Below are 24,063 nucleotides of genomic sequence, written 5' to 3' on the forward strand. Positions count from 1 at the left end.
GAATTGGAGAGCAGCCTGGGGAACATAGTGAGAACCCATCTCTATGGGAAGAAAAAAAAAGCCTCCTCAGGAGCTGTGAGGGGGGCACAAGGAGGTGGCCATTCCCCAACCAAGTGCCAGGAAAAATCCACCAGAACAAGCCCTGGAGCACAGATTCCAGGCAGCACAGACCAGCTGAGAGGAGAGGTGTTATGTTTGTTTTCTGTTTGGGGTGGGAAAAGAGAGGTTTTGACCATAAAATTCCTTTGTTAAAGTCCATCCAGGACCTCAGGGGAAAAAAATAAAAACAAAATAAAATAAAAGCTGCGTTGTTACTTAGTATGTTTCAAAAGGAAATGGGACATGCTGCACGTTGTGAATGTGGTGGGAGGTTGAGGGAGCAGGGGAAACCTGTGTTTAATATGTGGCATCTGTAACCACTCAGGCCTCCAGACTGACGTGCTCTGTGGAGAGGACGCGGTTAATCATGGGGCAATCCCCCAGCACGGCCACTGATGCTGAAAGACAAGGCTGGAGGTCTGGGCTGTACATCATTTCTGAGCCCAAAGAGGCCCTGCGCTCTGGTTTTAGGGGATTCTCATCATATACACCCGAGCACAGATACTAAATCTCCCTCACCCTGAGCCCAGGCCAGTATCCTACCCTTTCAGCTAAAAGAAACAGTCACAGAAAATCATTTTAGATTCCTTAAGAAAATAAATATTTCCATGGAGGTCAAACCAAAGTACAGGGGCTGGAGAAGGGGTGGGAAGCCCTGGGGCACACACTTTAGACGAGCACAGTAGCTCCTGCCAGCTGGGGCATCAGCGCCCTCACCATGTCCTCACACCAGACACTCGCCCACTCCCCTTTCCCATCCTGGGACTGCACAAGTTGCCCCTTTCTTGAAGTTGATGCAATGTGTCTCCGTGTTAGCTATGAGCTCCCAACAGGCCCCAAGGACTTGGGGTGATGGGGGCTAGAGGCTCTTGCCAAAGCCAAGCCTAAATCCCTGTTTCTATTTTACCAGCAGGGAAGAAATGAGAGTCAAGTTGAGAAAATGCCCCGTTAAGACAGTCACAGGACAGCTGTATCTTCAGGACCAGCCTGTCATCAATGAGAATAAGTCCAAGCCCCGGGCTACTGCTGCCAGAGAGGCAAATGAACACGCTTGCCTTTCAGCGCCGTCGGAAGGCCCGGGATATTCTCCAGGCATTGGGTTCCTCATAGCGGTTGTACAAGGGTTCCAGACGCTGCTGCTTCTTCTGTTTGCTTAGCTTAGTTGGGTCGGAGACCTTGAAGAAGGCTGGGGCAAACTCTACAAGCCACCGGGGGTCGATGGTGGTAACCTCACGCATGTATTCCTTAGTGGTCAGCACCAGCTCATGGTATACCACCCTATGGGGGAGAGAGATAGAACTCAAGCCTCTGGATGCAGGTCCCACTCTACAGTCAACCTGATCCCTAGCAGGCCTCAGCTGAGCTTACATTCTATCCTCTTACCTCTCACGCCTGACCCCTACAAGACTGCAGATTGTTTATGATAGCCACACCCCAATACTGAAGCACCCGCACACCTCTAACCACAAGAAAGGTCTCAGGAGAATGTGTTCTAGTCCTGGCTCTGGCTCTAACTAGTTAAGTGACATGGAGCCAGTCACATCCCTTCTCTAATCTGCTTCTTGCTCTATAGGGTAGCTTATTAAAATGTTTCCACAGAATTCTAGGGCCCTGAAGAGGGGTCTCACACACTGCCACAAGGGATGGGGAAGGCCAAACAGGCAAGAAGCTACATTTCTAACCCTTCTACTGTGATAACATGGTGGTTTTGAATCAGTTTTATATTAGGGTTCTAGAGAAAGAGTCCTTTTTTAAAAAAAAATGTTACTTTAAAACTACATCTCTAGGTAGTTTTTCAAACCACAAATTTTTTTTCAACCCCTATTTTTTTAATTCTCGCATAGGGTTTGATACATTGTGCCTAATTCAGGTTTCTGCTGCTCAAGAAATGCAAGCAGTGTTATAACAGGAAGTACTGGGAGTAGGGAAGACACAGTCGCAAAATGCAGGAGATTTACAGGTTTTCTCTGTCCCTAGACCCTAGGACACATCCACCTACCATTCTGGCTGTCTGTTGAAGAGGGCACTGGAAGGATGGATGTAGACCACCTGCTGGTCGATCAGCGTCCGGTAACCCTCCTGCGGGTCTTTCTTGGCAGCATTACGGAAGAACCCACTGCAGATGGCCTTCTGTACTCGGACTGTGGACTTGCCACAGGAAACAACATCCAGCTTGTGTCTATCAAGATAGGACAAAAGATGTGACCCCACTCTGCTTTCAGAGGTTTTATTTTCCACAATGGCAGTGCCCAACACCCCCATCTTGGGGTGCCCAGAGTAGTCACCAGGACCTTCCTTCCAGCCCTAAGTGTACTACAGAGGCAGCTCTACATAGTGGGCAGACAGAGGCACTCAGAGGCAGATACTTTGTTTAGAAGGGAATTCAATTCCAGAGTAATAATGTTTCAGAGGCTTGTAAACTAAGAGCATTTCTTCAACAACTGACAAATAATCTTCCTCTTAGGAACTTTCTGAGGTAATTCTCAGCCATACCCTGGCTTGGGCAGAAGGAATATAACAAAGATGGAAAAGCTGGAGGAAGAGGGTTATGTGAGGAGCAAGAGAAAAGGTGCCCATAGCTTTATAGGTACACACAGATGAACAGACATGATACTCAAGGTGGTTCAACTCAAGCATGGGGAGTCATCAGATTCCAGCTTACCTGTCCATTATGCCTAACATCTGCTTGCGAATGTCCTGGGCCCGGCGCAGGGAACGAGCCTGGATAAAGTTCTCATAGCACCATGGGTTGGAGAACTTGTTATTCTTCCAGGAGTTGTACACAGCTAGCAGGGTGAGGTGGTCCCCTTCAGTCTGGTGGAATTTGGCCTTCTTCTGATCTGCAAGGGCTTGTTTATCCTGCCAAGCATTGGGACAGAGGATCATTTCCGACCCAACAGCTACTAACTGAACATGAAGCAATTCTAGGGAGCCCTACAAGGCCCTATCAAAAGTGTCCACATCAGGCCAGGCATGATGGCTCAGGCCTATAATCCTAGAATTTTGGGAGGCTGAGGCAAGAGGATCACTTGAGGCCAGGAGTTTGAGACCAGCCTGGCCAACATGGTGCAACCCCATCTCTACTAAAAATACAAAAATTAGCAGGGCATGGTGGTGCATGCCTGTAATCCCAGCTGCTCCGGAGGCTGAGGCAGGAAAATCGCCTGAACCTGGGAGGCGGAGACTGCAAGACTGCGCCACTGCACTCCAGCCTGGGGGACAGAGTGAGACTCTATCTCAAAAAAAAAAAATTTCCACATCAGCATTGGAATGGCAACAGGCCAACTACCCTAACTTCACAGCACCCCATCTAAACCTGGATGTGAACTTCCTACCTTGGGCCTATAGAAGACGTTCTGCACAGACAGCATGGATACAATGGTCAGCATTTCCTCACTGCAGCCCAGATGCACGGACATGATGAGCATTTTGCATAGCATTGGCTCCAGAGGAAACTCTGCCATCTAGAGGGAGAAAGAAAAATGACAACTACTTCCCTGTGGAAGACACTTTTGGATTCATCATAGCAAGACCTTGGTCAAAATGGGTAACAACACAGATTTTCCCAAAGCATAATGATGCCGTGGGATGCCTTTCTCTATCAGAAGAATGCTGTTGTTTATTCTTTTCCCAAATAAAATCCAAAGGGATGTATGTGACCAAGCACATAACTACTGTTGGGGTAGGTGAGAATTTTGTAGATGCCTTTTCTAAGTAGGGCTAGACTCACTAATATATCCTGAGGCAAAATTAACTGTGAACACCTTTTTCTATAAAGACAAAACAGTTTAAAGTGATAGTGGAGAAATTCAGGTTAAAAACAAGCATTGATAATTCTACTCAAAGCTTATCCACGGTCTCAACTCTTGATTTTGTACAGACCAAAGGATGTGAAAGGCTGACCAGAGAATCTTCCCAAAAGCACAGAAAGTTAAGTCTGTCCCCTACCCGGCGGCCCAAGCGAGTGAGCAGGCCCTCGTCGTCCAGGGCCCCCAGTGTATACAGCTGCTCCATGGCGGTGATCAAAGTTTCCATTGGTGGGGCATCCATGAAATCAAAGGACAGCAGGTCATTGATACCCATGGCCTAGAACAGAAAGGAAGAAGGCAGGTGACAGAGGGTCAGTCTAGCCAGTGTTAGCATGTGGGGAAGCTATTTGTTACTTTATTTCCCATTTCTTCAATTGAAATTAGGAAGCCACCAGTGAGATTGGTGTAACTTCCAGGGCTGGGCCACATAAAACTCAGACTATTAGAATAGAAAGGACATACCTGAGACAGAGTCTCACTCTGTCACTCAGGCTGAAGTACAGTGGCCCAATCTCAGCTCAATGCACCTTCCACCTCCCGAGTTCAAGCAATTCTCCTGCCTCAGCATCCCAACTAGCTGGGATCACAGGCGCCTGCCATCATGTCCAGCTAATTTTCTTTTCTTTTTTTTTTTTTTTTAAAAAAAAGATGGGGTTTCACCATGATGGCCAGGCTGGTCTTGAACTCCTGACCTCAGATGATCCACCCACCTTGGCCTCCCAAAGTGCTAGGATTACAGGCGTGAGCCACCGTGCCTGGCTAGTGTCCAGCTAATTTTCGTATTTTCAGTAGTGATGGGGTTTTACCATGTTGGCTGGGCTGGTCTTGGCCGGGCATGGTGGCTCACATCTGTAATCCCAGCACTTTGGGAGGCTGAGGGGGGCATATCACGAGGTCAGGAGTTCGAGACTAGCCTGGCCAATATGGTAACACCCCATGTCTACTAAACATACAAAAATTAGCCAGGTATGGTGGCATGTGCCTGTAGTCCCAGCTACTCGGGAGGCTGAGGCAGGAGAATTGCTTGAACCCAGGAGGCAGAGGTTGCAGTAAGCTGAGATTCTGCCATTGCACTCCAGCCTGGCAACAGAGCAAGCCTCCTTCTTAAAAAAAAAAAAAAGAAAAAGAAAAAGAAAAAAGCAGACTCAGCATTATTGATAATAGTCAAAAGGTAGAAACAATCCAAATGTTTCTGCTGATGAATGGATAAACAAAATGTGGTATATACATACAACAAAATACTAGTCACCCTTAGAAAGGAATGAAAGAAAAGAATAAACCTTGAAAACAACATGAATGAATCTGGAAAACATTATTCTAAGTGAAACGAGCCAGATACAAAAGAATACTGTATGATTCCACTTAAATGAAGTTATCTAGAATAGACAAATTCATAGAGGAAGAAAGTAGAATAGTAGTTACCAAGGGATAGAGAGGGGGGGTAAAGGGGAGTTATTGTTTAAGGAGTACAGCGTTTCTGTTTGGGACAATGAAAAAGTTCTGGAAATGGATGTTGGTGATGGTTGCACAACATCGTGAATGTATTTAATGCCACTGAATTGTACACTTTAAAAAGGTTACAATCGTAAATTTTGTTATGTATTTTACAAGAATAATAACAATATAGTCTACCAGCTTGTCCTGTCTCTTGCATACCTCATTTCTACTATATATCTGTGAGGGACCTCGTACCATGCTAGGTGGGAGGAATATAAAGATGGCCAAGATATGGCCTCTGCCTTCAGAGAGTTCACACTGGGTGAGAACTATGTTCACAAAACCATAAAAAACAGTGCAATCTACATGCCTGGCGTGTAGCAGGTGTTTAATACATTTATTAGCTAATTTGATGAATAAAAGAAACGACTGAATGATGATGATTCAAGTGTGTATAAAGTGTGATGTGGTAGGACCTAAGCTTTCTATTTCTTTCTCATAAAGTGATCGTGACCATAAACACAGCAGGTGTTCAATACATGTTTATTGTGTGAATAGTAACTATGAGGAATTATGTTAGCAATCATCAAGCTAGGCGCTGTGCCAAGTATCTTCACCTACATTATCTCACTTATCTTTCCAACAAATACTATTTTTTTTTTGAGACAGAGTTTCACTCTTGTTGCCCAGGCTGGAGTACAGTGGCATGATCTCAGCTCACCACAACCTCCGCCCGGGTTCAAGTGATTCTCCTGCCTCAGCCTCCCAAGTAGTTGGGATTATAAGCATGCACCACTAAGTCCATCTAACATTGTATTTTTAGTAGAGATGGGGTTCCTTCATGTTGCTCAGGGTGGTCTCGAAGTCCCAACCTCAAGTGATCTGCCTATCTCGGCCTCCCAGAGTGCTGGGATTACAGGCATGAGCCACTGCGCCCAGCCTCCAACAAATAATATTAACAGCCCCTTTTTCAGAGGAGAACACAGAGCAGAGGGCAAAGTAAATAAACTTGCCCAAAGTCACACAGTTTGGAGCTGAAGTCTGAGCCACAGATGCCTCTCTGTTGGCACTCCAGAGACTGGAGCAGGTTTCTTTTTTCTTTCCGAAGCTCTGTGTTAGCCTCTCTTACAGGGAATAAATAATAAATGACAATAGAGCACTCTGCACCAGAAAGTGCCAGGGATCCAGGGTAGCATCAGTGTCGGGGGAAATGCCATCAGCTGGGAAATTACTCATATAGCTCCTCCTGCCAAAAGAGAATGAAGTCCTCACTGGGGACTGAGAGAGGAAGAACAATGATTCAGAATGAAAACCAAGTCCCTGAGAGCCAGTCTGAAATCTGTGCTGACAGTTTCCTTGCAAAGTTTTTGAAGAGGGAGTTTTTTTTCTCTCATTCTAAAGGAACAGAATTGGATCTGAACACTAAAATGGTTGAGGTTAAGTGTGTTTGTCCACAGTTTGGCATTGATTATATTTTCCTAATTTTCTTTTAGAAAATGCTCCTAACTACAACCTTTTACAACCTAATATCCTGCTGGTTGTTATAGTAAGAAAAAAATGTGTGTTCACAGCAGACATGCCAACTTAGCCCCAGACCTGCTGTGAGGCGGTTATCACAGCCATTTGCATTTCACTCAAAGGGACTGGTTCCATGAGGTTACTAAAGTATTTAACAAGCTTCATAAAACTGAGATTCATTTACAAAGGCCAGGATTGGACTCTTTCACCAACCCATTCTAACCAGACAGTGATTTCTACCTTGAGTGACAGCACCGTGCTTGCTAAGTTGGTTCTCTGGATTTCCGGCACGTTGGTGGTGAGCATTTCATCTCGGTAGGCACGTTCTGTATACAGCCTGTAACACTTCCCTGGGCCTGTTCTCCCAGCTCTGCCAGCTCGTTGCTTTGCCTGAGCCTAGAGGGGTGGGCATATAAAAGCAACATATCTGTTAAACGCTGCTTAACAGCTTTACCCAGGATCTCTGTTAAAAGGGGGACAATTAGCAACTGGCAAAATCAGAAATGGGGTTGATTTCACTTCCTTTGGGACCATTTCCAAGACTACCAATGCTCTTATCTTTCCCTTTCCATACTCAACACTTCAGGGAAGTTTGTTCAAGGGAGGCAATATAAGCAGGGTTAATGAAAGAAATATTATACAGATCTCAGACATGTATTTTCAAAATAGTATGGCACAATATAAAAGAGAAAGCAGCCGGGTGCAGTGGCTCACACCTGTAATCCCAACACTTTGGGAAGCCAAGGCGGGCAGATCATGAGGTCAGGAGTTCAAGACCAGCCTGACCAACGTGGTGAAACCCTGTCTCTACTAAAAATACAAAAATTAGCCAGGCATGGTGGCGTGTGCTTGTAATCCCAACTACTCAGGAGGCTGAAGTAGGATAATTGTTTGAACCCAGGAGGCAGAGGTTTCAGTGAGCCAAGATTGCAACACTACACTCCAGCCTGGGCAACAAAGCGAGAATCTGTCTCAAAAAAAAAAAAAAAGAGAGAAAGCATAAAACAAGATGACAGAACACATCCCCACAGTTATGACCAAAAATGTAAGTGAAATAAATAAATTATGTCAATCATACAAATGACTCTACAGTCATTTTAAAAATTATGTTTGCAGGCCAGGCGTGGTGACTCATGCCTATAATCTCAGCACTTTGGAAGGCCAAGGCGGGAGATCACCTGAGCCCAGGACCAGCCGGGGCAACATGTTGAAATTCCATCTCTACAAAAAATACAAAAATTAGCTTGGTGTGGTGGCTCATGCCTGTAGTCCCAGCTATTCAGGAAGTTCAGATGGGAGGACCAACTGAGCCTGAGGGGGTCGAAGCTGGCTGCAGTGAGCTGTGATCATGCCACTGCACTACAGCCTGGCAACAACAGAGACTGACCCTGACTCTAAAAAAATTAAATAAAAATAAAAATCATGTTTGCAATGTTAAGTAACAGAAGAAAATGTTCACTCACATTAAATGCAAAATGCAAGTTACAAAACAATATAATGTTAATTTTGTAAAAAGTCTTTATATATCAACTACTAGAAGGAAATGACTAAGGGAAAAAAACCTAAAATGTGAACAGTGGCCAACTCTGACAGATTTGCAGATGAGGTCTATTTTCTTTAGACTTTACCAAATATTGAACATGTATTATTCCAGTAGGAAAATTAAATACTCAAAAGAAAATACAAAACTGCCTAGTTATTTGACTACTAAAATTGTAACCATGAAAGAAATAAACATGAAAAAAGACTGGAAAGAAAAACAGCAAAATGACAACAGTGGACGTAGTAGGATGATGGGTAATTAAATTTTTTTTCTTCTATTTTTCAAAAATAATGTAATACTACTTCTGTACTGGGAAAAGAAAACGCTGTTTTTTTTTTTTTAATGTAGTTTAGCCATAGGTTGCTAGGAAACAATGAATAGCAATCTGAAGAGGGCCATTTTCTGACAAAACCATCTGTTGTTACAAACAGTACTAGGATTTACAGATTACTATGCCAGCTCCAAACCAAAGGATGGAGTATGAAAGGACGACTAAGCACACAAATCCAGGCAGCAATCACGCACAGTGGCTGGACTCCACAGCATTCTATAGATGTCTCTCTCCAGATCACGAAAGGCACGTGTAACTAATTTTTTGATGACCACCACCCTGACAAGTGGTATACAGCACACAAGCTGGAGTCAGGTTACCCAGGTTCAAATCTTGGCTCTACTAGCTCCATGATGTTAGGCAAGTCACCTAACCCCTCTGTGCCTCAGGCTCCTCATCTGTGAAAATAACATCTACCACACAGGATCAATGTGAGAATGCACTGAGTCAATGTGCATATCTAGGACAGTACCTGGTACTTGGTAAGTACACCGTAAGTGGTAGCTATGATTATTACTTAAGTTTCAAAATAAAAATAGCCTTATGGCTTTTACAAATTATGAAAGTAATACATACCCTTTGTGAAAGACTACATAAAAGTATAAGAGAAGCCAAGTGCGGTGGCTCATGCCTGTAATCCCAGCACTTTGGGAGGCCGAGGCGGGCAGATCACCTGAGGTTCGGAGTTCAAAACCAGCCTGACCAATATGGTGAAACCCCGTCTTAAATAAATAAATAAATAATAAAAAGTATAAAAGAAATTGTACTTGACCTAGCAGTGCCACCCGGAAATAATCTTGGCTAACATTTAGACTACATGCTTTCAATCTTGGGCACACCTCACTTACACACACACTGCAGAAATGCACACCATCTTTTTTTTTTTTTTCTGAGAAGTCTAAGGTTGAAACACCATCTATTTTTAAACAAAAATTGAATTATACCATTTATGCTGTTTTGTAGGCTCACTTTTTCAAATAAAATATTACAGTTTCATGCTTATGTCATTAAAGATAGATACATGCCACCATGTTAATGCCACCAACGTTCTATGGCAGGAATATACCATAATTTATTAAACTACTTCCCTTTTGGAATACATTTAGAATTTTTTCCAGGTTTCCCCTGATATAAACAATGCTTCAATGAACATCCTTTTCCATTACCTTTGGACATTTATTTAATCATTTCTAACTTTCAGATATATTCCTAGAAGCAGAACAGTTAGGTTAAAGAAATGAACCTTTAAATTTTGGATATACTGTTGCCAAACTTCTCTCAAAAAAGTGATCAGGTAATTCATTTTTAAATGTAATTTCCTGCCTAAGCAGGAAATTATTTTAGAGACAGGACCTTGCTCTGTCACCCCAGCTGGAGTGCAGTGGCGCTATCCTAGCTCACTGTAGCCTCGGACTCCTGGGCTCAAGTGATCGTCCCACCTTAGACTCTTAACTAGCTGGGACTGCAGGCACATGCCACCATGCCAGGCTAATTTGTTTTTATGTTTTTGTGGTGGCAGGATCTTGCTATATTTCCCAGGCTAGTCTAGAACTCCTGGGCTCAAGCAATCCTCCCATTTCAGCATTCCAAAGTGCTGGGATTATAGGTGTGAGCCACGGTGTCTGGCCTCATGGGGGCATTTTAATGGTGAAATACTATTCTAAAGATTAAAAACTTCAAGGATCGGTCAGACATGGAGGTAACAAAAGATCAAAAACAAAGAACAAAAAACCCTTCCCTGGTGTCATTATAGTACCCAGTATCATAAAAGTTCATCTTTGAAAACAATAAAGTTTGAAATATATAACGATAAAACATTTCAGAAAGGCCCTAACCAGGATTATTAGGAAAACTGTTGATACAAGCTGCCATACCTGAGAAATAGGCGTCACCACAAGCTGGTCAATTCCTGTCTTGGAATTGTAAACTTTCTGCTTCACGAATCCTGGGTCCACCACGTAGTAGATGCCATCAATAGTCAGCGACGTCTCTGCGATATTGGTGGCAATCACAACCTGCAGGCAACAGAGGCAAAGCTGCAGTGAGCTGCCCGGCTCAGTCCTGAGGTATGAAATGGTTCTTCTGAACCCAGATATCTTCCCAAAGGAATATGTGGCTATCTCCCTCTGTGGATGGTTAAAATGACACTTAATCGCAGCTCAGCCTCCAACGGGCAGAAGGGAGGTACCTTCAGCTTAAGGGTTAAGTTGGAAAAGGGATGGTACCTGAGAGGTACGGGAAAAAGCTAAGACCAATCAAAGCCAATTTCATTTGGTACAAATAGCTACTGTATATCTCATTTTCTAGATCCAATGTTGATTACTACAATTTTAATTTTCTAGCACCCTGGGAAAGCAGAGATTTCCTGGCATCACATGTGCCAATGCAAAATGAGATTTTTCTTTCCCCTACCGAGACATCTGGACTAAAAAATGGGCTGCTTGTATTCTGTGGAATATGTATGTGGAACAACAGGGAGACTGCTTTTTTTTAACTGATCATAAAATGAACCATGAGATGACACAGGAATTGCACAGTTTGTGTGTGTGTGTAGCAGTCTATGTGATCTGGAGGATTATTAGTCTCAGCTTGACACTGTCACTGTTCTTCCACCCAGAGGTTCAGCTAATAAAACACAATTGCTTGGAAAAATCATTACTAGGAGGCACTGGAATAGCACGCATCATGCCAGTATCTTAGTGGCCCTGAAAGGCTTCTACCTGCTACAGAACTACAGAAGCCCTGCTTAGAAAGAACTCCAACTATTAGGAATAGAATAGGGGAGAAATTCACCATCTTTCCACTCAAGCCTGATTGTCTTCCCATGTTCCCCTCCTCAGCACCATCTTCGATCCAGCTGCCCAAGCCAGAAACCTGAGTCATGCCTGACTTCCCTCACTCTTCTCCCCTTTACCTGCTAATACCCACCAAGTCTTGTCCATTTTAACTTTTTTTTTGAGACGGAGTTTTGCTCTTGTTGCCCAGGGTGAAGTGCAATGGTATAATCTCGGCTCACTACAACCTCTGCCTCCCAGGTTCAAGCAATTCTCCTGCCTCAGACTCCCCAGTAGCTGGGTCTACAAGCATATGCCACCACGCCTGGCTAATTTTTGTATTTTTAGTAGAGACAGAGTTTCACTATGTTGGCCAGCCTAGTCTTGAACTCCTGACCCTGTGATCCGCCTGCCTCAGCCTCTGAAAGTACTGAGATTACAGGTGTGAGCCACTGTGCTGGCCAAGTCCATCTGCCTTCTACTCTTAGTAATATGCCTAAGAGAAATGAAAACATATGTCCACACAAAAACTTGGTTTTCTGAGACAGGGTCTGGTTTGCTCTGTATCCCTAGCTGGAGCACAGTGGTATGACCATGGCTCACGGCACCTTTACCCTCCTGGGCTCAAGTGATCCTCCCACCTCAGCCTCTTGAGTATAGGCACACGCCACCATGCCTGGTTAATTTTTTATTTTTTATTTTTTGTAGAGATAGGGGTCTTAACCATATTGCCCAGGCTGGTCTTAAACTTCTGGGCTCAAGGGATCGTCCCACCTTAGCCTCTAAAAATGCTGGGAATGGCTGGGTGTTGTGGCTCACACCTGTAATCCTAGCACTTTAGGAGGCAGAGGCAGGTGGATTACCTGAGGTCATGAGTTCGAGACCAGCCAGGCCAACATGGCAAAACCCCTTCTCTACTAAAAACATAAAAATCAGCCAGGCGTTGTGGCACATGCCTGTAATCCCAGCTACTCAGGAGGCTGAGGCAGAAGAATCACTTGAATCCGGGAGACAGAGGTTGCAGTGAGCCGAGATTGCACCACTGCAAGACTCGGTCTCAAAAAAAAAAAAAAAAATTCTGGGATCACAGGCATGAGTCACTGCAACTGGTTCACACAAAAAATTGTAAATAAATGTTCACAGCAGCATTGTTCATGATAGCCCAAAAGTGGAAACAACTCCCATGTCTATCTCTTTCTTTCTGTTTTTTGAGACAGTTTTGCTCGTTGCCCAGGCTGGAGTGAGTGCAATCTCAGCTCACTGCAACCTCTGCCTCCTGGATTCAGGGTATTCTCCTGCCTCAGCCTCCCACAGAGCTGGGATTATAGGCGTCTGTCACCACACCCAGCTAATTTTTGTATTTTCAGTAGAGACAGGGTTTCACCACGTTGGCCAAGCTGGTCTTGAACTCCTGATCTCAGGTGATCCAACTGCCTCAGCCTCCCTTACTGCTGAAATTACAGGCATGAGCCACTGTGCCCAGCTCCAATGTCTATCAACTGATAAATGGATAAACAAAATTTTTTGTGCCCATACAATAGAAGAGTATTCAGCAATAAAAAGAAATGAAGTATTGATACATACTACAATGTTGATAAACTCTAAGTCTGGAAAAATCACTGGAAATAAGCCAGCCACAAATATATGCTTTCATTTATATGAAATGTCTAGAATAGGCAAATCCACAGAGATAGAAATATAGATTAGTGGTATCCAATGGCTGAGCAGAGGAGTAAATGGGGGTAGGAGGTGACTGCTAAAGGGTACAGTATTTCTTTTTAGGGAGATAAAATTGTTCTAAATACAATTGTGGTGATGGCTGCACAATTCTATGAATACAGTTAGCCCTCTGTATCTGCTGGTTCCCCATCTGTGGATTCAACCAATAGCAGATTAAAAATATTTGGGGAAAAAAATACAATAAAAAATAATACAAATAAAAAATACAGTAAAACAGCTACTTATATAGCATTTACACCATATAAGGTATTATAGGTAATCTAGAAATGGTTTAAAGTATCATACAGGAAGATGTGCATAGGTTACATGCAACTACTACAGTATTTTATATAAGAGACTTGAGCATAATTGGATTTTGGTATCCTTGGAGATCCTGGAACCAATCCCCACATACCATGGAATAACTGTATACTAAAAGCCATTGAATTGTACACTTTAAAAGGGTAAACTCCAATCTGGGCAATAGAGCGAAACCATGTTTCTACAAAAACCATGTTTCTACTACGCCTGTAGTCCCACATGCTTAGGAGGTTGAGGCAGGAGGATCACTTGAGCCTTAGAGGCAAAGGTTGCAGTGAGCCAAGATCACACCTCTGTACTCCAGACTAGGTGACAGAGACCCTGTCTCAAAAAAAAAAAAAAAAAAAAAGCAGGGGGTGGGGAGTTAATTGAAAGGTATGTAAATTATATCTCGATAAAGCTGTTATTAAAAATATACCTATATCCATCTGTCTTCTTTTCTGTTGTCTCATACACACAGTCATATATTTGGTTCCAGCCACTGGAACTATGCCATTCTCTGAACTGGCCCCACTTCCTCACCTCCAGGCCATCACAGACAGTTCTGTGTCCTCAGAAAGCTTGTCCCCTTGCCTTTCGTGAGCTCTCCAGGACTAGCTTAGATCCTTATTTTCCCTAAGAAGACAGGATTGGGTGGTCCCACCTGGGTATCCAAGCATGAGTGGCCTTTTCACACTATATGCTGAAAGTCTGTTGACTGGGGATGCCCCACAGCAGATAGAGGCTTGTTCTCATAATGCAGCTCCCAAGTGTAGCCCAGAGTCTGGAAGATGCTCAAAAACTATTTGTCGAATGAAGGAGATGAGGAGTAAGAGCAGAAGTCACATACTAGACCCTCATTCCTAAACAAATTGGTTGGACCAGTCTCTAAAACCTAACAAACAAGACTTGCATACACCCTAAGCAATCCCTACTATGACAAGCTGCACAGAACACATGATTTCAGGGCACATGGGAGCTTCCTTTTGCCTATGTTACCTTTCTGCTGCCTGGTGGAGCTGGGTCAAAGATTCGGGTCTGCATCTCACTGGGAAGAGCAGAGTACACTGGGAGGATAATTAACTCCGGAACATCAGGTCCCAGAGATTTCATTCTTTCATACAGGATCTCGCAAGCAGTATCAATCTCTTCCTGACCAGTCAGGAAGACCAGAATATCACCTATGAGGAGAATAAAGCATTAATTTACCTTCTAACTGTGTGTGTGTGTGCTATACAAAGGCTATGGTGATATTACTAAAACTTCAAATAACAGAAAATATACATTCATATTCTGACCAGTAAGTAAACAACAGAAGTTTGTTTATATGACAATATGACATTATAACCACCACCAATTCTTTTGTGTGTGTGTATGATGGAGTCTCCCTGTGTCACCCAGGCTGGAATGCAGTGGTGCGATCTTGGCTCATTGCAACTTCCCCCTCCCGAGTTCAAGTGATTCTCCTGCCTCAGCCTCCACAGTAGCTGAGACTATAGGCACCTGCCACCACATCTGGCTAATTTTTGTATTTTAAGTAGAGATGGGGTTGCACCATGTTGGCCAGGATGGTCTCAATCTCCTGACCTTGTGATCTACCTGCCTTGGCCTCCCAAAGTGCTGGGATTACAGGCGTGAGCCACTATGCCCAGCTACCACCACCATTTCAAACATACAAGCCTGAGGCTTGCAGAGAGATGAATATTTAGAAGGTGTTTCTAAAAAGATTAGCAAAAAAAATATTCATATGAGGACTCTTGGCCTAAGAGGAAAAATATTGCTTCTTCTTCACCTGGTGGCTCTGTTAAATGGATCTGCATAACAGTAATCAGGCTGGCATCCAGATAATCTGTCTCAGGTTCCTTTGTGTACAGTATTTCCACTGGATATGTTCGACCTGGGATGGTGAAAATGGGAGCTTCATAGAAGTATTGAGAAAACTTCACGGCATCCAAGGTGGCTGAGGTGACAATCAGCTTCATGTCCTGTCGTTTCTGAACTGTCTAAAGAGAAATATAATGTGGCTTACTGAAAAGGACTACCCAAAAAGACACAGGTACTCAAATCCAACTCCCAGAATTCGGTTTCCAACAGGTAGAAGGGTCATTAAAGAGTATCTAGTTACCTTTTTCAACAATCCAAAGAGCACATCAGTGTGAATTGTCCTCTCATGTGCCTCGTCCAACATGATGATTGCATACTGAGTGAGGTCAGGGTCAATCAAGCACTCCCTAAGCAACATCCCATCTGTCATGTACTTGATGACTGTTTCAGGGCTAGTGCAGTCCTCAAATCGAATGGTGTAGCCCACCTAAAGCAGAACAGAAGGGGAAAACCTAGGATACAAATGTCCCCTTTCCCAATCACCAGGCAAGATTTCAGCGCAGTCACTGTTACTCATAATCTTAAGAATTTGATCAAGATGTACAGTAATTTCCTCACAGTAAGGTATGTCTTAGACCATACCCTGAACAGACTGATTATGACAATGGGAACCCTCTCTCCCTCAGGAGAAACCTTAGAAAAGGCAGTATTATTCATATTTCCATTTGATTGGTTAGGAGATGTGGGCCTTTGCTTCTGGTATTTTTAGAGTGACTCCACTATCTACTTACCTCTTGGCCTAAGCAACACCCAAACTCCTCCGACACCCTTTTGGCCACTGACATTGCTGCCACTCTTCTGGGCTGGGTACACCCAATCTTGCCCCTGGAAGTGTAGCCTGCCTCTGCCAGGTACTGTGTGATCTGTGTTGTCTTTCCAGATCCTGTCTCACCAATAACAATCAGGATCTGATTGTCATGGACAGCCTAAAGCAACAGAATATAAATATGGTCATTAAAATTTGCCACATGCTACTTTGGAATAAAATAATTAATGACTATATTCTAACACTGAAGAAAAGGGGGACATACACATATGGTTAAAGAAGTCAACAATAAATTTAAAAGACACATAAAAAGTGTTCCTTCCCACTGTAACTCCCAAATTTCTAGTATCTTTCCTCAGAAGTTATTTCTTATTTCTATATTGTTTGTAACAGCCAAGGATTACAATCAACTATATTTCTATGAATACAGGACTAGTTAAATAAACCAGAGCTGATCCAAATAACAAGGCACATAAAAAAAGCTTTTTTTTTTTTTTCTTTTTGAGATGAAGTCTCATTCTGTCACCCAGGCTAGAGTGTAGTGGCATGATCTCAGCTCATTGCAACCTCCACCTCTCGGGTTCAAGCAATTCTCCTGCCTCAGCCTCCCAAGTAGCTGGGACTGCAGGTACCCACCAGTACACCTGGTTAATTTTTGTATTTTTAGTAGAGATGGGGTTCCACCATGTTGGCCAGGCTGGTCTCAAACTCCTGACCTCAGGTGATCTGCCCGCCTTGGCCTCCCAAAGTGCTGGGATTACAGGGGTGAACCACCACGTCTGGCCTGGCATTTATTTTTTTAAAAAAGGCCAGGTGCTGTGGCTCATGCCTGTAATCCTAGCTCTTTAGGAGGCTGAGGAGGGAGGATTGCTTAAGTCCAGGAGTTCAAGACTAGCCTGGACAATGTAGTGAGACCTCATCTCTACAAAATACAAAAAACTAGCTGAGCATGATGGTGCACACCTTGCAGTCCCAGCTACTTGGGAGGCCGAGGTGGGAAGATCACTTGAGCCCAGGAGATAGAGGTTGCAGTGAGCTGAGATCACGCCACTGTATTCCAGCATGCACAAAGCGAAATTCTGTCTCTCTCACACACACACATGCACACACACACACAAACACACACACAATCTCTGAGATATATCATTAAGTGGAAAAAGCAAGATGTAAGACAGTGTATATAATATCACTGCCAACTATAAACACATAAAGTACGCATATAAAATATGTGTGCCTTTATCTGTACTTGCTTGTATACATAAAAGATACTGTTGAAAGGATTCGCTGGAAACTAGTAAACCTGATTACCTCAAGGAAGGCTCGGTGGTTTTAAAATCTGAATTCCAGAATGTGAACTACCAAAGCATGGCCCTTGCCCAGATGAGTTTTATTGGCTGAGTATCCTCATTTTTTTTTTTTTTGAGACGGAGTTTTGCTCTTACGCCCAGGTTGGAGTGCAATGGTGCGATGGTGGCTCACCGCAACCTCCACCTCTGGGGTTCAAGCAATTCTCCTACCTCAGCCTCTCAAGTAGCTGGGATTACAGGTATGCACCACCACACCCAGCTAATTTTTTTGTATTTTTAGTAGACACAGGGTTTCTTCCTGTTGGTCAGGCTGGTCTTGAACTCCCGACCTCAGGTGATCCGCCCCCCTTGGCCTCCCAAAGTGCTGGGGTTATAGGCGTGAACCACCATGCCCGGCCTTCCTCATTTTTAACTACTGACCAGAGCTGTTTGTCCATGCAACACAATATTCTGCCCACCTGGAACTGTTCTAGGGTCCCCAGGAAAAAGAAAATATATGGACATATACATATGTATGTGTGTCTGTACACACACACACACACACACACACACACACACACACACACACACACTTTTGATACAGAGTCTCACTCTGTCACCCAGGATGGAGTGCAGTGGTGTGACTGCAGTTCATTGCAGCCTTGACCTCTCAGGCTCAAGCAGTCCTCTTATCTCAGTCTCCTGAGTAGCTGGGACTACAGGCAAGGACCACCATACTCAGGTAAATTTTTTATTTTTTGTAGAGACGAGGTCTCCCTATGTTGCCCAGCCTAGTTTCAAACTCCCAGGCTGAAGTGATCCTCCTGCCTTGGCCTCCTGATGTGCTAGGATCATAGGTACAAGCTAACATCCCTGCTCCCATTATTTTAAAAAGTATTTAGAAAGTTTTCTCCTTTGGCTGGGCGCGGTGGCTCATGCCTGTAATCCTAGCACTTTGGGAGGCTGAGGTGGGTGGATCGCCTGAGGTCAGGAGTTCAAGACCAGCCATCATGATGAAACCCCATCTTAAAAAAAAAAAAAAAAGCAAGTTTTCTCCTTTTTTCTTATCCCTTTTGGAAAATCCACTTCAAGTAGGCACATACTTGTCCCGCTAGTTTCAATTTTAAAATGTCATCCTTCTTTTAGAAAACAACCCTACTCCCCACCAATACATCATAAAAGGGCTTCTCACCTGGACCAACTGCTCCTTCAGTTTGTAGATGGGCAGGCTCTCCCTCTGCTCAATAATTGACATCTGGGTCTTTTTCCCATAAGAGGCTTTGTTGCCCCCAAAAGCATGTTTCTTCCACTCAGGAATATCATTGGGCATCATCCCAATACCCCTCATGTTGGCAGCAATCTGTCTGCCTTCCGCTGTAAAGGAAAACAGGCAATTTAGGATTGTCCTCAAGCTACCTCAAGATGCACCAGGAGGCTGGGCACGGTGGCTCATGCCTATAATCCCAGCACTTTGGGAGGCTGAGATAGGTGGATAACCTGAGGTTAGGAGTTTGAGACCAGCCTGGACAACATGGTAAAACCCTGTCTCTACTAAAAATACAAAATTAGCTGCACATGGTGGTGGGCACCTGTAATCCCAGCTACTCAGGAGGCCAAGGCAGGAGAATCACTTGAACCTACTAGGCAGAAGTTGTAGTGAGCCAAAATCGCACCATTGCACTCCAGCCTGGGCGACAAGAGCAAGACTCTGTCTTAAAAAAAAAAAAAAAAAAAAGTCAGGCGCGGTGGCTTACGCCTGTAATCCTAGCACTTTGGGAGGCTAAGGTGGGCGGATCATCTGAGGTCAGGAGTTCAAGACCAGCCTGGCCAACATGGTGAAACCCCATTTAAAAAAAAAAAACAAAAAACAGGCCGCATCAGGGAAAAAATAAAATGGCAGGTAAGCACTACACATGCAGCATTTCAATTCAGTGATCCGTGATCAAAAGTACTCAAAGAAACAAATTAATGTGAAGAAAAGAATATAGAAGGGGCAGCAGGGAGTGGGAAAGAGACTGTAACAAGTGGTGCTACACACCCGTGATGTCAGAAGAAAGGTTAGTTCAGAGAAGTGAAGACCTGATTGTTGGACACTGGAATTCTTTTTTGAGGCAGAGTCTTGTTCTGTCATCCAAGTGGGAGTGCAGTGGCACAATCCTGGCTCACTGCAGCCTTGACCTCCTGGTTTTAAGTAGTCCTTCTGCCTCATTTTTAAATTTTGAAGAGAGGAGATCTCTCTATGTTGCCAGGCTGGTCTTGAACTCCTGGGAGCAAGCAATCCACCCACCTCAGCCACCCAAAGTAATGGAATTATAGGCATGGCCACCATGCCCAGCACTCTCTGCCTTTTAAATAAGTGCTATAGCAAGATGTAATTCACATGCCATGTCGCACTCTTCTTTTTTCTTTTTTGAGACTCTGTTGCCCAGGCTGGAGTGCAGTGGTGCAATCATACCTCACTGCAGCCTCAAATTCCTGGGCTCAAGGAATCCTCCCTCCTTGGCCTCCCAAAGTACTGGGATTACAAATGTGGCCACCACACCTGGCCTCCATGTCACTCTTTTTAAGTGTCTAATTCAGTGTTTTACTGTATATTTATAAAGTTGTGCAGCCAACCCCATTATCTAATTTTAGAACATTTTCATCATCTCAGAAATTCTGTACTGATTAGCAGTTACTCCCCATTTCCCCTTTTCCTTCCCCTTGGTAACTACTAGTCTACTTTCTATATCTATGGGTTTACCTATTCTGGATATTTCATACAATATGTGATCTGTTGTGTCTGGCTTCTCTCAGATTAATTTTTTTTTTTTTTTTTTGAGACAGGGTCTGGCTCTGATGCCCAGCAGGCTGAAGTGCAGTGACATGATCTCAGCTCACTGCAACCTCCACCTTCTGGGCTCAAGCAATCCTCCCACCTTAGCCTCCTCAGTAGCTGGGACTACAGGTGCATGCCACCACACCTAGCTAATTTTTTTTTTTTTGAGATGGAGTTTCGCTCTTGTTGCCCAGGTTGGAGTGCAATGGCGTGATCTCAGCTCACTGCAACCTCTGCCTTCTGGGTTCAAGTGATTCTCCTGCCTCAGCCTCCCTAGTAGCTGGGATTACAGGTGCACGCGACCACGTCTGTTAATTTTGTATTTTTAGTAGAGGTGGTTTCACTGTGTTGGTCAGGCTGGTCTCCAACTCCTGACCTCAAATGACCCACCCGCCTCAGCCTCCAAAACTACTGGGATTACAGGCATGAGCCACCACACTGGGCCTAATTTTTGTATTTTTTGCAGAGATGAGGCTTCACCACATTGCCCAGCCTGGTTTCAAATTCCTGGATTTAAGCGATCTGCTTGCCTCAGCCTCCCAAAGTGTTGGGATTACAGGTGTGAGCCACCACACCCGGACCTAGCGTCTATTTTTAAGGTTCGCCTTGGAATTATGGCTTGAGTGAGGAGCAAAAATAATGAGAGAATTTTACTGGTGCTCTAGAATATGCAAACATTTTACAAATTTGATGCCAAAAGCCAGCTATGAAAAAATAACTTATGCCTACTAACAAAATAAGTGTGCTTTGGCAGAGGCCAAAGAAGGGTCACAGAGAACATGTCACTAAAGGGCAAAAGGGAATGAATGAGTTTATTCTGAGGAAATGGAAGATGATATTGTTAAACAATGAATGAATATTTCTAATCTAGTATTTTTTTATTTTGTCATTTTTTTTAAATTTGATTTTAAAATAGAGACAAGGGCCGGACACGGTGGCTCACCTGTAATCCCAACACTTTGGGATGCCAAGATGGGCGGATCATTTGAGGTCAGGAGTTCAAGACCAGCCTGACCAACACGGTGAAACCCTGTCTCTACTAAAGATATGAAAAAATTAGCCAGGCATAGTGGCGCATGCCTGTAGTCCTAGCTACTCAGAGGCTAGGACAGGAGAATCACTTGAACCCCGGAGGCAGAGGTTGCAGTGAGCCAAAATCGTACCACTGCACTCCAGCTGGGGCAACACAGTAAGACTCCATCTCAAAAAATAAAATAGAGACAAGGTCGTACCATGTTGCCCAGACTGGTCTTGAACCCCTGGTCTCAAGCAATTTTCCTGCCTCAGCCTCCCAAAGTGTTGAGATTACGGGCGTGAGCCAACATGCCAAGCCTAATCTACTGTTTTGAATCTCTATTACATGCAGCCAAACTGTTATCTAAATTAACAGAATTCTCAAACTTCTGTCTCCAGCCCAGACCTTTCTTCTGAGCTCTTATACTCAGTTCTACACTGGATAACTCAACCTGAGATGTCCTCTAGTTACCTTGGATACAAGTCCAAAACTGAATTCCCCATCTTTTCCCACAAACCTATTTCTCCTCCGGTGTTCCCATCATTCATCCTAGTGCTCATATCAGAAACCTGGAAGTCATCTTTGGCCACTCCTGTTACTCTACATTCAACAAATCACTTTTCTCAAGTACATCCCTCCTCTTTGCTCCCTCCATGTTCAAGCCACCATCCTCTCTCTTCTGAATTATTATAAAACCTTCCTAAATCATCACATGTGCCCCAACCAACTCATTCTGCAGGGCACTCTGAATCATCCTTTGGAAATACAACTCTGGTCATGGCACTTAAACCTGGGAGGTGGAGGTTGCAGTGAGCCAAGATCGCGCCACTGCACTCCAGCCTGGTGACAGAGTGAGACTCTGTCTCAAAAAAAAAAAAAAAAAAAAAAATTTTTTTTGGTTTTAAACACGTGTTTAAGAAAAAAACCAGACATGCTGTAACTGAAGTGAAAAATCAACGGTAAATTTTTTTAGAGACGGAGTCTCATTCTATCACCCAGGCTGGAATGCAGTGGCCTGATCTTGGCTCATGCAACCTCTGCCTGCTGGGTTCAAGCAATTCTCCTGCCTCAGTCTCCCAAGTAGCTGGGATTACAAGTGTGTGCCACCACACCCGGCTAATTTTTGTATTTTTTTCACTAGAGATGGGTTTTCACCATGTTGGCCAGGCTGGTCTCAAACTCCTGACCTCAGGTGATCCACCCGCCTTGGCCCCTCAAAGTGCTGGGATTACAGGCATGAGCCACTATGCTGGCCCAAGGGTGAATTTTTAGTAGGTGCTGGGAGTGTCCCCTCCCTGTGTTCTGGAAGGCTCATATTTTTAAACAAGGTCCATACACCCCTCCAAGGGTCCTACCATCGGGCAGAGGGTCAACCCAGTGTTTGTTGAGCCCCATGGGAATAGAATCCATCTCAGCTTCCCGCTGGGCCTGCTTGAGTTCTCGCCTTTCTTTGGCCAAGGCACTTTGCATCATTGCTGCTTGGGAGAGGGAGCCATCTGGGTTCTGATACAACAGAAGAAAAATCAACATGAATTAAATGTCCAGGAAATAAAATGTAGATGTTAAGCCCCTGTAACCTAAAACATGAGACCACACCTGGAATAAAGTTCCTACCAATGTAACAGACTATATGAAAGAAATGGATATACTGTAGCATATTCAGACAAAATGAACAAGGACAATGATAAATCATTGAAGGAACTGGATGTTTAGTTTCAAGATGAGATAGGAATGATGTGCTACCTTTAAATGTATGAAGGACATAAGAAAGGGATCAGAATTTTTCTTTTTTTGTTTTTCTTTTTTTTTTTTTGAGACGGAGTTTCACTCTTGTTACCCAGGCTGGAGTGCAAATTGCGCAATCTCGGCTCACCGCAACCTCCACCTCCTGGGTTCAGGCAATTCTCCTGCCTCAGCCTCCTGAGTAGCTGGGACTACAGGCGTGCGCTACCATGCCCAGCTAATTTTTTCGTATTTTTAGTAGAGACGGGGTTTCACCATGTTGACCAGGATGGTCTCGATCTCTTGACCCCGTGATCCACCCGTCTCGGCCTCCCAAAGTGCTGGGATTACAGGCATGAGCCACCGTGCCTGGCCAGGATCAGAATTTTTCTATATGACCCCAGGATCCAAAATCAAGACCAATGTGGACGCTTTAGTGAGCAAGGTTTTAGGTCAGCCTAAAGAAGAACTAGCGATCAGATCCATCTAATGATGAAATGTACCTCCTGAAGGGCTGGTGAATTCCCTGTCACTAACAATGTCATGCAGCTATGAGATGACCACATAAGAAGAACACTGCAGAAGAATTATATGCATGGATTATAAGCATTACATATGTGCTGGGCTGGGAGACCTTTAATAAACCCTTTTCCATACCTAAAATTTTTACTGTTCTATGGATTCGAGTTCACATTCCCCTCGCAGCTCTGCCCTCCCCAACACCCAATGCTCCAGCTTTCTATGGTGGCCAATCCCAACTGCTCAAGTAAATCCTTCAAAATCGCCTTTCAATCTGCAACATTCAAGCTGTAAGGAACCCAGGCAAAGGCAAGGATGGTAGATTAAGCATTCTGTCTATCTCTGCTTCCACCCAAAACACACAAAAGGAGCACAAAAGAATTAAACAGGCAAAAGCAATAAAGCCAACCCAACCTCCATTTAAAACAAAACTATTCTAGATCCTAGCTGACAGCCAATAAGACTTTCTGTGGCCCAAGTTCTACTTACGCAGATTTAATAACCTGACCCGTTACTTTAGAAA

General features: G+C 44.0%; 1 protein-coding gene across 2 annotated transcripts in view; it reads right to left on the minus strand.

The window, feature by feature from the left end:
• Positions 1-676: 676 nt before the first annotated feature.
• Positions 677-24,063, minus strand: part of DHX8 (DEAH-box helicase 8) — a 36,732-nt gene continuing 13,345 nt past the window's right edge. For both annotated transcript variants that reach the window (XM_021673678.2, XM_021673677.2), the window contains exons 11-23: positions 22,655-22,802; positions 18,659-18,840; positions 16,146-16,340; positions 15,656-15,841; positions 15,323-15,533; positions 14,530-14,711; positions 10,612-10,752; positions 7,104-7,259; positions 4,048-4,185; positions 3,435-3,563; positions 2,762-2,958; positions 2,099-2,278; positions 677-1,377 (exon numbers count right to left, since the gene is read on the minus strand). In XM_021673678.2, coding sequence (XP_021529353.2) covers positions 1,158-1,377; positions 2,099-2,278; positions 2,762-2,958; positions 3,435-3,563; positions 4,048-4,185; positions 7,104-7,259; positions 10,612-10,752; positions 14,530-14,711; positions 15,323-15,533; positions 15,656-15,841; positions 16,146-16,340; positions 18,659-18,840; positions 22,655-22,802 — 2,265 coding nt within the window. In that variant the 3' untranslated portion in view covers positions 677-1,157. The remainder of the gene's footprint in view (positions 1,378-2,098; positions 2,279-2,761; positions 2,959-3,434; positions 3,564-4,047; positions 4,186-7,103; positions 7,260-10,611; positions 10,753-14,529; positions 14,712-15,322; positions 15,534-15,655; positions 15,842-16,145; positions 16,341-18,658; positions 18,841-22,654; positions 22,803-24,063) is intronic.

This window comes from Aotus nancymaae, unplaced genomic scaffold, assembly GCF_030222135.1.
Source record: "Aotus nancymaae isolate 86718 unplaced genomic scaffold, 86718_ANA_hifiasm-v0.15.2.pri h1tg000089l, whole genome shotgun sequence".
Taxonomy (NCBI): Eukaryota; Metazoa; Chordata; class Mammalia; order Primates; family Aotidae; genus Aotus; species Aotus nancymaae.